The 17,808-nt window shown below is 39.3% G+C and overlaps 2 protein-coding genes across 4 annotated transcripts in view; one reads left to right on the top strand and one right to left on the bottom strand.

The window, feature by feature from the left end:
- Positions 1–7,716, bottom strand: part of LOC105550127 (chromosome unknown open reading frame, human C11orf54) — a 21,218-nt gene extending 13,502 nt beyond the window's left edge. The window contains exons 1-2 of one of the 3 annotated variants that reach the window (XM_011995012.1): positions 7,583–7,716; positions 1,687–1,833 (exon numbers count right to left, since the gene is read on the bottom strand). In XM_011995012.1, coding sequence (XP_011850402.1) covers positions 1,687–1,741 — 55 coding nt within the window. In that variant the 5' untranslated portion in view covers positions 1,742–1,833; positions 7,583–7,716. Of the gene's footprint in view, positions 1–1,686; positions 2,652–7,582 lie in introns of those variants that run through there. The other 2 variants (XM_011995013.1, XM_011995014.1) reach the window with 2 other exon arrangements.
- A 56-nt stretch (positions 7,717–7,772) lies between these two features.
- TAF1D (TATA box binding protein (TBP)-associated factor, RNA polymerase I, D, 41kDa) lies at positions 7,773–13,357 on the top strand. Its single transcript, XM_011995010.1, has 6 exons — positions 7,773–7,994; positions 9,968–10,061; positions 10,833–11,223; positions 12,058–12,233; positions 12,528–12,585; positions 12,980–13,357. Exons 2-6 carry the CDS (start codon positions 9,994–9,996, stop codon positions 13,121–13,123), a joined length of 837 nt encoding a protein of 278 aa, XP_011850400.1. The 5' UTR covers positions 7,773–7,994; positions 9,968–9,993; the 3' UTR covers positions 13,124–13,357.
- The last annotated feature ends 4,451 nt before the right edge of the window (positions 13,358–17,808 follow it).

Genomic DNA, 17,808 nt, shown 5'->3' with positions numbered 1-17,808 from the left:
GGGTTCAAGCAATTCTCCTGTCTCAGCCTCCTGAGTAGCTGGGACTACAGGTGCCTGCCACCACGTCCAGCTAATTTTTGTGTTTTCAGTAGAGATTGGATTTCACCTTGTTGGTCAGGCTGGTCTCGAACTCCTGACCTCAGGTGATCCACCCGCCTTGGCCTCCCAAAGTGCCAGGATTACAGGCATGAGCTACCATACCTGGTCAATTTTTTTTTTTTTTTTTTTTGAGACTGAGTCTCACATTGTCACCTAGGCTGAAGTACAGTGGCACGATCTTGGCTCAACATAACTTCTGCCTCCTGGGTTCAAGTGATTCTTTGTGACTCAGACTCCTGAATAACTGGAATTACTGGCACACACCATCACGCCCAGCTAATTTTTGTATTTTTAGTAGGGATGGGGTTTTGCCATGTTGGCCAGGCTGGTCTTGAACTCCTGACCTCAAGTGATCTGTCCACCTCGGCCTCCTAAAGTGTTGAGATTACAGGCATGAGTCACTGTACCAGGCCATAAAATTTCTACTTTTACTGAATATATCCTGCACATATAGAAGGAAAAGAGAAACAAACACAAAAGTGAAAACAGGTTCTAGAAAAGTAATAAAAGAAAAAATCTGGCCAAGCATGGTAGCTCATGCCTATAATCCCAACACTTTGGGTGGCCGAGGCAGGAGGATCAAGTGAGGTCAGGAGTTCAAGAGCATCCTGGGCAATAGGGCAAGATCCTATGTCTACAAAAAGAGAAAAGAAAAAGAAAAAATTCCTAGCTACCCTGTCATATTAGGGAAGACAGATTGATGAAAAAGAAATACAGGCCAAACAATACAGATTGTTTACTAGCTACCATTCAATTGGGGGGAAAAAAAGATTATAAGATTATTATAAGATTATAAAAAAAGTTACAACAAAGCAAAAATGAGTCTATTTCTTGACTTCGACCTTATCAGGATGACAAACGAACTACCAGAACAACACATTTTGAGAAACAAGGGAAGGTATATAGTTACCATCAGAACAGAACCTAGAGGTTGTCAAATAAAGGTTGGTATTCTGACAGACTTTACAGTTTTGGATAAGAACTATTCCTGGCTTCATTTTGTGTGCCCGTTTTTGTTTTCCTTTTTTTTTGCCTATCTTCCCTCCTAATTTATCTTGGGAAACTGCCTTAAATACTTGTTTGAACAAGGTGAAATATATAAAAATAAACACAGAGAGAAATCAAAGCAAGTTCACTGGCAGTCTGTCATTATCAGTGGTGTGGGGGAATTATATTGGGAATACGATTAACATACAACAGTAGAATATACATTTAAAGAATAATGTAAGTGAAAAAAGTAAAGCAAAATTGTGCAACTCTTTGGGCATCACACATGCTTAAGTCTTGGATTACTAATCATTTACATCTTGTAAAGTTGGTATCATCAATAATCTATAAGTGAAAGAAAAAAGAATTTATAAATTATAATTTTAGTTTTTTTGGAGGGACAGAATTTTGGATTTTCTCAATAAAAATGGGACAGAACAGAAACTGAAATGGAAAATGAATTCCATACCAAAAGTATTATTTTGATAAGTAAGATACAGATATAGGTAAGTAGTAAGATACAGATAGATCTTAGAATCTTTTTAAAAGAATTTTCTCTTGGGATAATTTTTAAAAATCCAAAGTTAATATTGTTTTTACCTCCAGCAAGCTCTTCTAGACTTGGTACATGAAAAGAAAACTCAGCACAAGTCATTTTCTTTCTTCTTTAGGTGTGAGGTTGGACAAATAGAGTTACTCTTGGTTAATTATCACAAGAGTCCACAGTGCACCAAGTATGAACTGCTTCTGTTTTGGAAATGAACCTTTAGCATTCAAACATATAAACAGAACAAAAGGGCATTTAGGTTTCTATCTTCACAAAAAGGCAAACACAGCTTCTAGTATTTAATATTCCAAGTGAGAAACAGACAAGTGACCTTTTAATACTTATACTTTATTTTATTTTAATTTAAAATTTAAAACTAATTTTTTAATAGAAACACGATCTTGCTATGTTGCCTAAGCTGATCCTGAATTCCTGGTCTCAAGCGATCCTCCCACCTCTGCCTCCCAAAATGCTGGGATTACAAGTGTGAGTTACTGCTCCCAGCCAATTCATTTTCTTTTTTAAAATCATATAGCTGGAGTGAACATCCAATTTTCTAATGGTTGGTCTAAGGAATATAGGTCTTGAAGCAAAAGGTACTTATTAGGAGTTTATGGATAAGTGTTTTTAAATGGTTGTAGATAATAGTACATATAGGATTTGTACAGTACATATAGGATCGCAAGTATTTCTATAATAGATATGTGTTTTCTATTCTATATTTCACATTTAGGCCAAAAATTAAATGAGCTCCTTAGACTATCATTTTGTCAAAATAAAATTTAAATTACAAATACGAATGGAAACTTTTATGGAATGATTAGCCTTTGAAATTCAAATTTTTATTTTCATTTACAAATAAATATACTTTCGTGGTAAACAGATTTAATGTTCAATTCTGATAATCTACCCAATTATAATTTGATAGTTAAATATATGCTTTTCTATCATTGCAACTAAAAAATAAAATATATGCCAAGTATACTTTGTAACAAATAAGTACACATACACAGAGATTAGTATCTTACCTTAAGTGTTCAGTGATGAAGTGTGCAACCAGAGGGAGATAAAATGAAGGCAGGGAAAAATACAAGTAATATGAGGTAGACAGGTATCCTACTCCAGGCCAATCACAACAGGGAACACAGACAAGACTCTTAAGGGTGTTTCTAAGAGTACTGCAGGAGTTCTCATTAAAATTGTTAATAGAACACTTCATTAATCTGAGTGGCCTCTGCCCTTAACATGCCTATTTAGCAAGTGGAAAGGTGATCTTCAGTCATCTGAAATATTCTTCTAAATTTTTTTTTCTAATTTTCCAAAGATTCGTAGGTTGTTTAGAAACTGGGTTTCTAGTTCCAGTACTTTTCAACAACATATCCTCTATAACCATTCTATTACATACATTTAGGATGTTACATTTACTTCAGTACTTTATCAAATACCAGCTTTTATTGTTCTTGATTTAATATATGTAATCTAATCTCCCAAATATATATAACTGTTTATAAAGCGTCCCAAATCTCTTTTTTTTTTTGAGATGGAGTCTCGCTCTGTCACCCAGGCTGGAGTGCACTATGGCACCATCTTGGCTCACTGCAACCTCCGCCTCCCAGGTTCAAGTGATTCTCCTGTCTCAGTCTCCCTAGTGGCTGGGATTACAGGCGTGTGCCATCACGCCCGACTAATTTTTTGTATTTTAGTAGAGACGGGGTTTCACCATGTTGCCCAGGCTGGTCTCAAACTCCTGAGCTCAAGCAATCCACTTGCCTCGGACTCCCAAAGTGCTAGGATTACAGGCGTGAGCCACCACGCCCGGCCCCCGAATCTTACATAATCATACTTAAATTATTTTAAACATAGTTTTGTGTGAGGAAAAGAGAGATCAGACTGTTACTGTGTCTATGCGGAAAAGGAAGACAAAAGGAACTCCATTTTGATCTGTACAAAGAAAAATTGTTCTGATTGGAGATGCTGTTAATCTGTAACTTTAGTCCCAACCCTGTGATCACAGAAACATGTGCTGTATTGAATCAAGGTTTAAGGGATTCAGGGCTGTGCAGGATGTGCCTTGTTAACAATATATTTGCAGACAGTATGCCTGGTAAAAGTCATCGCCATTCTCCATTCTCTACTAACCAGGGACATGATGCACCACGGAAAGCTGCAGGGACCTCTACCCGAGAAAGCCTGGGTATTGTCCAAGGTTTCCCCCCACTGAGACAGCCTGAGATATGGCCTCGTGGGAAGGGAAAGACCTAACCGTCCCCCAGCCCCACACCCATAAAGGGTCTGTGCTGAGGAGGATTAGTAAAAGAGGAAGGCCTCTTTGCCGTTGAGATAAGAGGAAGGCCTCTGTTTCCCACATATCCCTGGGAACGGAATGTCTCCGTGTAAAGCCGACTATTCGTTCTATTCTGATACAGGAGAAAACCATGCTGTGGCTGGAGGGGAGATATGCTGGCAGCAATACTGCTCTGTTACTCTTTGCTACACTTAGATGTCTGGGTAAAGAGAAACATAAATCCAGCCTATGTACACGTCCAGGCACAGTACCTTCCCTTGAACTTATTTATGACGCAGATTCCTTTACTCACGTTTTCCTGCTGACCTTCTCCCCACCATCACCCTGTTGTCCTGTCATACTCCCCTTTCCGAGACAGTGAAAATAGTAATCAATAAATACTGAGGGAACTCGGAGACCAGTGCCGGTGCCGGTCCCCTGGGCCCACTGTTCTTTCTCTATACTTTGTCTCTGTGTCTTATTTCTTTTCTCAGTCTCTTGTCCCACCTGACAAGAAATACCCACACGAGTGGAGGGGCAGGCCCCCTTCAGTTTTGGGTTGAATAATTTATAATTGTTCAGGAATGAGACAGTTTAACTTTTTCTTTTAAATAATTTCAGATTAACAGATATTACATACAAATAATTCCTGTATATTCTTCACCAGATTTCCCAAATGTTAACATTTTATCACATTCTTTATCAAACAAACATTGGGTACTTATTTATGAACACGTCAAAATCTGCACAATGAGTAGTATATTCATTTATAATGATAATAAAAGCACTTTAGATATTTTTGCTGGCAGTAGGAATAAAAACACAAGTTAAAATCCAAATGTAATCTTAATTGTATTCCCTTTATTATCTCTTTTCTTTAGTAAAAAGTTAGGTCAGTTGTTTCTGTTTATTTATGCCCCTACCAAAGTAGAAACAAAGTCCAATCCTGGGAGGATGTAGCTTGAATAACTGGTTTAGAAATGTACTTATTAGGGGTCCTTACTAGGGATTTGTGGATAAGTGTTTAAATGGTTGTGGATAACAGTGCATACAGGACTCTCAAGTATTTCTATAACAGATATTTGAGCTTTCTACTCTATATTTGACATTTAGACAAAAAATTAAATGAGTTCCTTAGCCTATCACTTTTTCATAATAAAATTTAAATTATGAAGGCCCGCCCAATCCTAAAATGAGGTGAACTTCAGGCAGGGTGATGGCACTGTAGGCAGTGTGGTAGCACGTGTATGTGTGTGTTGGAGGTGGGGAGAGGGTTACAGTTGGAGCTGAGAAAGGGGTTAGGTTCTCACATAAACTCCAGGAACACAGCCTTGGGCCAGATAGAGGCAAACAATATTTTCCTGCCTAATTGGTGGGAGGCGATGGCCCAGAAATAGGGTCTAGAAAGGAAATGGAGCTGCAGAGGTTAACACCTGAAGGGGTAGACCAACTATCGCAACTAAACTGGTTACCATTTGAGTGCACACTGTGTACCAGACACCGTTAGACACTGTGCAGACATTCTCTCAACTTTTCACAACCATGACAGATTGTGAGACAGGTTGTGGGTCTTCAGGAGTCGCGGGCATCCCTCAGACACAGCCGCACGGCCTGCATGGAGTTCGCTCCTGCAGGAGACCACTCGCTCGGGCTCCAGCATCTGCTCACCCCCACGCAACCTCCCATAAAGGGTGGGGCGCAGCAGGCCTGAGTGAGTGGAGTTCCTGGCTTCCAGCACTCCAGTTCCCACCTCATTCACTCGCGCGCCCCCTCCCGCGAGGAGTCGAGAGCTGCAGGCTGAGAAAGGGAGACACCGCAGCCCCAAGAACCGCGAAGGGGTCTGAGAAATATCTTGCTTCAACTGCACTCCAGCCTGGGTGACAGAGCAAGACCGTCTCTATAAAACAAACAAACGAATATGAAATGTGGCCGGGCGCGGTGGTTCACGCCTGTACTCCCAGCACTTTGGGAGGCCGAGGCAGGTGGATCACTTGAGGTCAGGAGTTTGAGACCTGCCTGGCCAACATGGTGAAACCTGGTCTCTACTAAAAGTACAAAAATTAGCCGGGTGTGGTGGCGGGCGCCTGTAGTCCCAGCCACTTGGGAAGCTGAGATGGGTGGATCTCTTGAGCCTGGGAGGTGGGGGTTGCAGTGAGCTGAGATCGGGCCACTGCACTCCAGCCTGGGCGACAGAGCAAGACTCCGTCTCTTACAAGAAAAAAAAAAAAAAAAAAAAAAAAAATACAAAATGAAATGTGAAATTTCAGTGATTCTGCATTAGGAGTTAATTGTTCCTGCCTTTTAATACCACTTTTCCCCTTCTTTTTGGACAAGGGATGCTGCATTTACATTTTGCATTGAGCCTCACAAATTACACAGCTAGGCTTGCTGCTGAATATGGCAGTGAGGGACATGCTATACCAGTCCTGGAGCTTAGTCACTGCCCAGCCCCTGTGGATCAAATGAAGTGTCAGACTTTTTATCCCCGAAATTGTCCAATCTATGGAGCAAAGGAGGGTTTAAGGCACGCTCTATCCTAAAATGATGTTAACTATAAAATAAGACTAGACAGCTTTACTAGTTTTTGTGGTTTACCTTATGAAAACAGAAGTTTGAAACCAGAAAAATCAAACCAGTTTATTCCTTTTTAAAATTTCTTTGGGAGGCCGGTGGCTCAGGCCTGTAATCCCAGCACTTTGGGAGGCCGAGGCGGGCGGATCACCTGAGGTCGGGAGTTCGAGACCAGCCTGACCAACATGGAGAAACCCTGTGTCTACTAAAAATACTAAAAAATTAGCCGGGCATGGTGGCGCATGCCTGTAATCTCAGCCACTTGGGAGGCTGAAGCAGGAGAGTCGCTTGAACCCGGGAAGCGGAGGTTGTGGTGAGCCAAGATCGTGCCATTGCACTCCAGCCTGGGCAACAAGAGCGAAACTCGGCCTCAAAACAAAAACAAAAACAAAAGCAAAAAACAAAACAAAACAAAAAACTTTCGAAGAAAAAAACCCCACCAAAACTAGTTTACACTGCTTAATCTTTTTTTTTTTTTTTTTTTTAAGTAGAGACGGGGTTTCACCATGTTAGCTACGATGGTCTCGATCTCCTGACCTCGTGATCCGCCCGCCTCGGCCTCCCAAAGTGCTGGGATTACAGGCTTAAGCCACCGCGCCCGGCCTACACTGCTTAATCTTAACTCAGGAACCGGTCAAGGAACTAATGGTGGGAGGCGGGGGGATGTAGGAGGAAACTTAGGAAAAAGAAATCCTCCACAGGTCTCACTTGTGACGTGTTAGCCAATTCCTGGGAGGCAGAAAGGGTGCGCTCCCGAAACAGGTGCAAAGGTGGGGAGGAGACCTGGGCGTGCTACGGAATAACACTGGCGTCCAGCGCAAAGGTTAGAAACTTCGAGTAACCTTCCCGAATATTTTCACACACAAGGGTTTTGAAGGCAAAAGTAGACACAGGATGACAAAACACTCAGGCACACATCCCACCCGTCACCCTCACCACACACTCGGGACCAGGTTTAGACAGCTCAGCAAACGCGAGACCACCGGAAACGACCCGGGCTGAGAGGCTGTTTCCTCGCATTTCTCATCCACTCACAATTGACCGCACATTTTCTTTTTGTTATTTGCCGAAATGTTCTTGGCTATTCCACTCACCGAATCCGTCACGCAAGCAAAACACCGGAGTCCCGATCTCCGCCTACGCCAACCCCGCCTCCTCAGAGTACGCGAGCTACAGCTCCGCCCACGTTAGTCGCTCCTCCCTGCGCGGCGAGAAACATGGCGCCCCCGCGTCGCGTCTCCTCCCACCGCTCGCCTTCTTCCCGGGAGCTAAATTGTATCGCGAGATTTCTGCCTGACTATTACTTGGGCCGCGGGGATATCCCACCCTTTTCTTCCGCGCGATTGGAGGATATCGGCTAGTTTTCTGGAGTTGGAGGACTGAAATCGGAAGGGTGGTGTGTGCAAATCTCCAGGACTCACGCACCAGGCCAGTCGCAGGTTTTGGCCCGAGGCCTGGGTTACGGGCAGCTAGTGCGTGGTTGGGGCCGGTGTGAGGCGGTTTTAGGTAGGTTGCCAAGAGGGCAAGGCCGTCTGGGCTTGTTGGGCAGGGGAGGCATTGCATATATGGGGTTTCGGCCCCTGCGTTGTTCCGGAGGATCGAGCCTCGGAAGTCGGGTCGAGGGGGTGAAGGGATCACGGTTGCAGGCCACTCCGCGCCACGCGGCTGGTATGAGGCCCACAAACGTGGTTGTAGTGTGGGCGGGCTTCATTATATCTTGAGATGGAGGTGTTAAAACGTGTTGCAGACAAGTTTAACCTTCTTACGTAATTTAAATGATTTAACCTTCATATGTGAGGTACCCATTGATAGCGCCGGTTTCCTGGAGGTTAGGCGCTGCCCGGAGAGACGCGCTGGTGGTCACAGAATTAGCTCCGGGTAAAGCGCCGCTTTCTGCCCACGTGGCCTCTAAGAATTGCAGAATTCCAGCGGAGGCATCGACACCCAAGTAGGAGTGTCTTCTAAACACTAAGAAAAAAGTGATTCTTGAGCTAGCTTTATTTTGATAATCCCTACTTTAAAAAAAAATTAACCACAGGTATACCATTAATGCATGGGGCCAAATTTTTGTTGAATTCCGTTTTTGAGCATTCGATATATAATGACTTCGTAGAATCTTGTACTTAAGAAAGCTAATAAGACGTACTACCAGAAAATTACCACAGGGGTCCATTGGGCATTTAACAAATCTGAGCTCTTGGTAACCTTATCGTTTTATATTTTAAATATTTTGCTAGTTCATTCTAGGATTTATATGCAATGACTCATATTAGGTCCCAAGAAGCTACAGAATGAGACAAGAGATTGACTAAGGCAAGTACAATAGTGAAATAAGTAGTTATCTTTAATTTTTGTTGCCATGCCTATTGTTTTTTCTTTTTTTTTTTTTTTTTCTGAGACAGGGTCTTGTTCTGTCGTCCAGGCTGGGGTGCAGTGGTGCAATCTCGGCTCACTGCAACCTCCACCTCTGCTCAAGCGATCCTCCCGAGTGGCTGGGAGCACAGGCACGGGTCACCACACCTAGCCAGTATCTTAAGAATTTTTTTGTAGAGACAAGGGTCTCCTTGTGTGCTGAGGCTCACTACATACAACTTCCACCTCCCAGGCTCAGGTATTCCACCTACCTCAGCCTCCTGACCACAGGCGCGCGCCACTAGCCCGGCTAATTTTTGTATTTTTTGTAGAGACGGAGTTTCACCACGTTGTCCAGGTTGGTCTTGAGCTCCTGGGCTCAAGCGATCCGCCCGCCTCGACCTCCCAAAGTGCTGTGTTACACAGGCCTGAGCCACCCAGACCAACCTGTTTTTGTTTTTTCTTTTAGCTCACAAGAAGGAATCTTTTTCTTTTTTTGGCATGTTGTATACTCTCTACCATGGGGATGAAAACACAAAGAATTATGATAGTTTATTGAAAAAGGTTGAGAATTCAGAACTTGTCAGTTTCCACCAATAATGGCAAAGATACAGTATGACAAAGTTCAGTTACTTAAATGAATCTAGGAATGAAGAATCTAGGAATTATAATGGAGAGGTGATCAGGAGTTTAAAATGGTCTGTTGATTGGAGATCCTTTTCCTGGTTTATATAGGGCACATTTTGCCTTAGGAATTCCCTCTTTGATCTTGGAAAATGGTTTTTAATTTTACATTAATACTGTATTGGTAATTGCACGTTAGTAAGTGGCTAATGATAAAACTATTTTCTGCTTATATTGAAAGATGCTTTTTTTGGAAGTGACAGTACTTTTTTGGAATCTTGTTCCATTGAATACAATTAGAGGGTAAAAACTGAAAGAACCTGTGAATAGAATTTCTGGATTTATTTTTAAAGAAATTGATCTGAAATGGATAAGAAGCTTAACCCCGGCAAATGATTTTACCTAAAACCAGTGGCATAGTCTGACCATGTTGAATACTATAGTAGATACTTTGTCAATATTTAGGGAAGCTTTGTCACATTTACTAAATTTCATAATTTCAGAAAACTGTTATAAAACAAAGCAACTGATGGATAAATCAGGAATAGATTCTCCTGACCATGTGACATCTGATGCTATGGAACTTGCAAATCAAAGGTAAGTGGGTTTTTACTGGAGAACTGAGTGAATTCAATCATATTTATTGTATCTGAATTATGAGAAATTATTGTATATAATGAGTGACAGTAAAGATGATTTTCAGGAATTGGGAAAGAAGGAAAACCAGATTTCACTGACCTTCCAAGTTTATCTAATTAATGTAGATTGATAATAGCATTGCAAATACTTTAAATTCAAAATGTGAATATATTATAATGGGACACATTCTTCAAGAAAAAAATGTATTCTTTGGGTCATATTAGCATCTCTTCCAGACTACCTCTTCCTGTTTCTGTCTGGTAGGCTGTGTTTGTTTTACTCACTCTTAGCAGTGAACCGAACCATACAGCCTTTGTGGAGCTCATACCTTATCTTGAAAGATACATAGTTTTTTTCTAAGCTGAGCACAGTGGTGCATGCCATTAGTCCTAGCTAGCTACTTGGGAGGCTGAGTCAGGAGCATCCCTGGAGTTCCAGGAGTTTGAGGTTGCAGTGAGCTGTGATTGCACCACTACTCCAGTCTGGGTAACAGCAAGACGACGTCTACAAAACTCTTTTTAATAAGAGCTGTAGCTTTATGAGCTATTTAAGTAGGATGGTCAGCAGAAAGGCAGCTGGTTCTGAGCCCATCCTTTAAAAAATTTTTAATTCTGGATATGTTTTCCTGAGTTGGTCTTGGAAGAAATGTACATTTGGGACTGGGTATTACTAGTAATAAGCATTCAGTAAGAAAGGAAGAGGAAATTAATTTTTTTCTCATTTTTCTAGTGATAACTCTTCTGACAGCAGCTTATTTAAAACTCAGTGTATCCCTTACTCACCTAAACGGGGGAAAAGAAACCCCAATCGAAAATTTGTTCGTACACCTGAAAGTGTTCACGCAAGTGATTCATCAAGTGACTCATCTTTTGAACCAATACCATTGACTATAAAAGCTATTTTTGAAAGATTCAAGAACAGGAAAAAGAAGTACAAAAAAAAGAAAAAGAAGAGGTACCAGCCGACAGGAAGACCAAGGGGAAGACCAGAAGGAAGGAGAAATCCTATATCCTCACTAATAGATAAGAAGAAACAGTTTAGAAGCAAAGGATCTGGATTCCCGTTTTTAGAATCAGAGAATGAAAAAAACCCACCTTGGAGAAAAATTTTAACGTTTGAGGTGAGTCAGCATTTTATATATATGGCTACACATAAGTCAGATGCCCAAAATGATTTGTTGGCCAGTTTAGAATTGTCTCAGATATGCTGGGAACACACGTCTGCAATTTCGATACTCTTCTATACTGACTTCCCCCTAAAGTCCACCCCATCCTTTAACTGAAACTTGACTTGTATCTCTTCAATTACTACTTTGGCCAGATTTAAAAGATAGTGCTCCAAGGCTCTTTGTATAAAATGCTTTGATCTCATCCCATCTCAGGTCTTAAACACAACCCTAAAACTCAGTAGGGATAATAAAAGCTCACATGAAATTATTTTTGCAGTAACCTAAACCAAAACCACACATGCCTTATGTTCAGTGGATATTCTTAAGGCCTAGGTGTTTCTAAGCCAGTCATCTGAAAAATACCCTAATACTTAGGAGTAGACTTTTTTAAATATTTGAGAGTTGTATGTTGAATGAATGCAGAGTTTCAGGTTCTTGCCAGAACCTGAAATTTTATCTGGGAGGATTAATACATGTTAATCTCTTCAGTTAATCTCTTAAGGTGATTAAACATTAGAAATCTTATTCCCGTTTTTACATTTTAAAATGCCTTTAGTAAGTCCCAGGCATGACAAGATATGTAGTACTTCACTTTTCCTTGGTACCAGCTTAGGTAAGTTTATAATTGTAATGTGAATTTTAATAAACAGCATTTGATATATCCACAAGTGGGGAGTAGTTAAGATAGCAAATTCAGAGTCTTTGGTAAGGGGGTTGTTGAAAATTGGCACTTGCTGGGTTGTGAAAGAAAAATCTTGACATACATATGGTGTTTTTAATATATAGCAAGCTGTTGCAAGAGGATTTTTTAACTACATTGAAAAACTGAAGTATGAACACCACCTGAAAGAATCATTGAAACAAATGGATGTTGGTGAAGATTTAGAAAATGAAGATTTTGATAGTCGTAGATACAAATTTTTGGATGATGATGGATCCATTTCTCCTATTGAGGAGTCAGCGTAAGTGGAATCATATGAAATAGGTTATAAATTAAATTTTATGTTAATTGCTTCATATTTTGCCTTTAATATAGTTATACTTAAATAATGAACAAAGATAGAGTATGACACTTGGGATTATTACAGTTGAGCCAAGCTTAGCACACAATACATCTAGAATTCTCTAGAACACAGCATTCTCAAATTTTGTTTGCTTGACTAGTATTGCAGTTTCAGTTTTCAGAGTGGAATATACAGCTAATGAGGTCATAGAAGATTCTGTCATCTCAATGATGATAAATTTTAATGTTACAGAGCAGAGGATGAGGATGCAAAACATCTTGAAGATAATGAATGTGATATCAAATTGGCAGTAAGTGACTTTTTTTCTGTTCCATTTTGGGAAGGCAGGAGTTGGTTGGTACAGAAGGAATTGTGTTTAGTTTTTCTCTTACACTTCATTTAACTTTTGAAAAGCTCAGTAAGTTTGCTGCAGGAAATGCAGGAAGGAAAATACTAATTTTTTAGAGACTTGATAAAGAACATGGGGTTTCCAGTACTATTTTTAATAAATAGCATTCTGATACGTAATATTGCTAGTTAGGATATCAAATGAAAAAATAAGCAGATGTTAATTTAGATTTTTAACATCTACATGTAGTCTCTCGGTTATCTGAAGTAATCCAGGGCACTCAGCTATATGTAATTACTAAGCCATTTGAGTTATTGCTTAATCCATGATTTTTTTGTTTGTTTGTTTTATGCAGGGGGATAGTTTCATAGTAAGTTCTGAATTCCCTGTAAGACTGAGTGTATACTTAGAAGAAGAGGATAGTACTGAAGAAGCTGCTTTGTCTAAAAAGAGAGCTACAAAAGCCAAAAATACTGGACAGAGAGCCCTGAAAATGTGACAGGATCATGAATGTCAAAGGTGAAGCATATAGAAAAAACAACTTCATAGAAATGAATAAAGATGATAAATGTGGAGATATATATACCAGTCTGGTGGTGAAGAAATGCTGAAACCCAGAACTTTATAACAAAAAAAATTTCAACCCTGTGAAGAAGTTTGTGAAAGAAACTTGTGAAGTAGTAATAATTAGAGGAAAAAACCATTAAAACACCAGAGAAAATACATAGAAAAATTTGAAAAATTGTCAGTTGATTTCTGAATAAGAGCTTACAGGTGTCCTGTGAGTATTAAAACAGTGAAGTGTAGTGATTTTAATTTTGAAAAGAAAATCTTAGACAAAATAACTTGACACCCAACCATCTTGAAGAGGGTATTTGAAATGCTCTTATTCCAGCTTTGTTCAGACATGACAAAAGTGACCTGTCAGATGTTTAGTATTGTAATAACCTCATTTCCCTTCCCAAATTTAGAGTATCTTTAACACTTTTTTTCTTTTTTTTTAAAGACAGTTCTTGATCTGTCACCCAGGCTGTAGTGCAGTGGTGCAGTCTTGGCTTACTGCAGCCTCTGTCTCCTAGGTTCAAGCAATTCTGCCACAGCCTCCTGAGTAACTGGGATTATAGGCGTTAGCCACCACACCCAGCTAATGTTTGTATTTTTAGTAGAGACAGGGTTTCACCATGGTCTTGAACTCCTGACTTCAGGCGATCTGCCTGCCTTGGCCTCCCAAAGTGCTGGGATTACAGGCGTGAGCCACGGCACCTGGACTAATATTACTTTGAACTACCATTTTCACTTTATTAGTTCAAGAAAAGGCATACACATTTATTTAACATGTACACACAGGGAGGACCACAGTGATTACCCCAGTGTTCATTATTTTGATCACCACGATAAAGCTGACTACTCTATGTAGTGCATTTTAGGACTGCACTTAACGTATGTTTTTGTTTAATGTGGACAAAGACTTATGGATAGGTGCAAAAAATAAATCCTCTTTTGCAACCCAGAACTCATTGTTCAGTATGAGTTTTGATACATATAAGAAGGGATATTATGATACCTGAGACAGTTATAAAGGTTGGTTCCAGGCCAGGTGCAATGGTTCAAGTCTGTAGTCCCCACATTGAGGTGGGAGTATTGCTTGAAACCAGGAGTTCAAGACCAGCCTGGGCATCTCCACAAAAATTGAAAAATTAGCTGGGTATTGGGGCATGTGCCTGTAGTTGGAGCTACTCAGAAAGGGGAGGTTGAGGCAAAAGGATTGAGCCCAAGAATTGGGGGCTGCACTGAACTTTGATGGCATCACTACTCCAGCCTGGGTAACAAAGACAGACCCTGTCTCTTAAGAAAAAAAGGTTGATTCTAGGACTGTAGAATAGATAAAGAGCATGGGATATGAGGGAAATCCTCAGCAGTATTAATTTTGCATTCCAATTTCATGTTGACGATATATATGATGGCTTTTTGTTTTAAAGGCTTTTATTGAGAACATGATGTCTGGAGTTAAAGGTATGTCTCAATTTGAGTTGCCACATATTTATGTGTGGGAAACAGTATGTTGTCAGAGCAAGCAAGTTTCATTTTATTCAGAGACATTTCTACCATACTTTTAATTCCCAATTATATCGATTTCTGAAAAGAAGAATCCTAGATTCTTCTTAGTGATGTGTCAGATTCATTTTAGTTGCAAGCATTAGAGGGTTCTGAATTTGTTAGTTTGTAGCAATAATCAGAACTTTGGAATTCCTACTTGAAGCCTACAACATTATTTTGTATTAATGTACAATCTAAAGTGAGGTAGAGGATTTTATGGTTTAATGCAAGATATAGTATAATAAAAGATTACATAGGTCATAAGAATTCATAAATTTGAATGATGCAGAGTTTGATTAAAAGTTATATAATGCCAAAGTCATAACTTACAGGCACATTTTCCTGTATTTTATAATGGATGACAACTAATTTTGAGCCAAGAATTAAAATTTGTTGAAATCTTTGAAATGGGAAAACAACATCCTCTATTTGCAGTATTGAAGTTCATAACAACAGTTATGCTTTAAACTTAAATCTGAAGTTTAAATCCTTTTCCTTTGGCTCATCTACAGGAGCTACTTGATGGTATTTATTTTTATTTTTCATTCCTCTGGCTCCTAAGCACAATGTGATTGTGAAATTACTGTTTTTGTGATTAAGGTGGTAGGAAGTTTTTACAGTTTGCAATATTGTAAGAGCATATTGCAGTTTCTGCTCATAATTTTTTCCTATGGAGTGTTAGACTTTGTTATTTATATATATAAATACTAGCTGGGCACAGTGGTGCCTGTGGTCCCCAGCTACTCTGGAGGCTAAGGCAGGATAATCCCTTGAGTCCAGCGGTTCGAGGCTACAATGAGATGTGATCCTGCCACATCTCACTGTAGCCTCAAACCCTTGGGCTCAAGCGATTCAGCAAGAATCACACGATTTTCAAAAGACACGGCAGATCCTGTGTCTTTAAAAAAAAAATCAAAACCTTGTAAATAGTGGTTGAGGTCTATCCCGATGGGGCTTTTCCTGTAGCCTGCACGTCGTTGGAAACGCCTCATAGAGTAACTCTGTGGTTTTACTTTACTCACAGGACTATTGTTAGATCTGTGGGAAGGAACTACAAGACAGTTGCTAAAAGTTTGAAAAAGACAGTTACTAAACGTTATGAAAAACCAGATAATCTACTTTTTTACCTTAGGTATTGGCATATACCACACATCTGTACCATTCTTGAGTGATCGCTTAGGTAAGTTTTAATTGGTGACAGTATAATCTTTTGGGAAATATGATTACAGTTCAGATGATGAATTTAACTGTTCAACTGCTGAATGATAAGGGCATGAACTAAAACTTAATTCTGACAGAGCTGGATGTGGCTATATAAAACTGGATCTTAAATTTATACTTGGGTATTAGTTTTAATAACTGGAAATATATCCTTTCTAAATCTTTAATTGGTACTTTCTATAGGAATGAATGTGATTTGAACTCATTCATGTTGAGAGGTAAGTAAAATATTTAACTTTTAATAATCAAGGACTCAAAAGATGAAAAATAGAAATTAAGTACACCATCCCAGTATTTCAGGTATAACACAGAATTAGTAAGATACTGGCAAAAATGTTACTATATATTTGTATAGAGAAGGAAAATGAAGAGACTGCATGTCTAGACCTACCAAATGAAATTACCTGTGTTCTTTGCATTGTTATTGAACTGGCAGTTACACATACTTCATCCTAAAGTCACGTAAACCTGTATGGATATGTTGAATCAATAGGGATATGAATTACATTAAAAGAGGTTTGTGTAACTGGCAGTTTGAGCAACAGTGAGCTTGACATTTGTAGTCTGCTTGATCTGTTAAGTTACATGTATATATTCCATCTGTAAGTTATATAGACTGGGCAAAGATTAGGAAAAGACTAGAGTTGTAGCTTAAAATACAGTTAATGCAGCTTATTACAGTGACAATTAGAAAAAAAGGTCAAATTATTGTACTTGTTAAAGGAACTTGAATTTGAGAGGTTTGTGAAAGCATTTCTCAGTAGAAACATTGCACATTTGGGAATACGAATATGAATATGAATGTGACAGTTCAGTCATAATTGCACTGCATGGTATCTGCACTCAGCAGTTTACTCCTGCTAGGGTGTTCAAAGGTCAGTGCTATAGAAATTCAGTATCTGGCATCGTTGGTTTTCTTGGCTTTGTGCTTGTTAAACCTGGTATTTCTATTGATACAGTATTTGTATAGGTTCCTCAGTGTTCAGTTTGATATACTCTAAAATAGTAAGCAATGCTTTTCTTTTTCCAGGGTGTCAAATTGAGAACCAGGCAGATCCCCACCACCTACAATCAAAAGGTAAGATTCTCTGTTAATATTGATTCTGCTTGTTTCCCTCTATTGGTAGCATTGCCAGCGTAACAAGGACTTCGTACAAATACACTACTAAGCTTTAAAGAAACTTCTACAATGCCTCATTCTAGATGAGAATGGGCACTGTTGATCATCATGGTGTCCAAAAATAGTTAATGTGGCTACATTGAGACAGGTTATGCTTCCATCACAGTATGCATATTGCAGTGGTGACAATGAGACCTGTAACATTTTGCCATGCTTATGAGTAAAATATGTGGGAGAAAAATGTTGACTTTTCAATATTAGAAACAGTAAGTTTCTATTGTTTGTTATTATTTCGATATTATTTCGGTATGTTTCTGTGTTATTCTATATGTTACTTCTAAGTTTCTATGTTATTATTTAGGTAATAAGGAATTTTCAGCTCTTAATAGGACCACTTTCTTTTGTATGCTATCTATTGACTGAAACATTGTAATGTACATGACTGTGTCTTGGATCAGGTGTCAAAATATTTGTACTTTGTACAATTCAACTTCTAGGACCCTAAAGTAAATTGGTTGAAGAAATTAGATCCCAAAGATTCTTGGTAAGTTACTTCATTACTTAAAAGGCCACGCAGGTTATTTTGTTGAATACTAGCTTTTCTCCAAGTGTTATTTTAGGTTATATTTATTTATCTAGTAATGCTATTGCAACATTTGTCACCACTTAGGAGTAAAAAAAGACTAGACTTACATTATTACGTGTTTAAACTTGATTATTAACGATGTTATGATGATGGGCGAAAT

The sequence above is a fragment of the Mandrillus leucophaeus genome, unplaced genomic scaffold, assembly GCF_000951045.1.
Source record: "Mandrillus leucophaeus isolate KB7577 unplaced genomic scaffold, Mleu.le_1.0 Scaffold465, whole genome shotgun sequence".
Taxonomy (NCBI): domain Eukaryota; kingdom Metazoa; phylum Chordata; class Mammalia; order Primates; family Cercopithecidae; genus Mandrillus; species Mandrillus leucophaeus.
The sequence above is the reverse complement of the archived record's forward strand: the minus strand, read 5'-3'. Positions and strand labels throughout refer to the sequence as shown.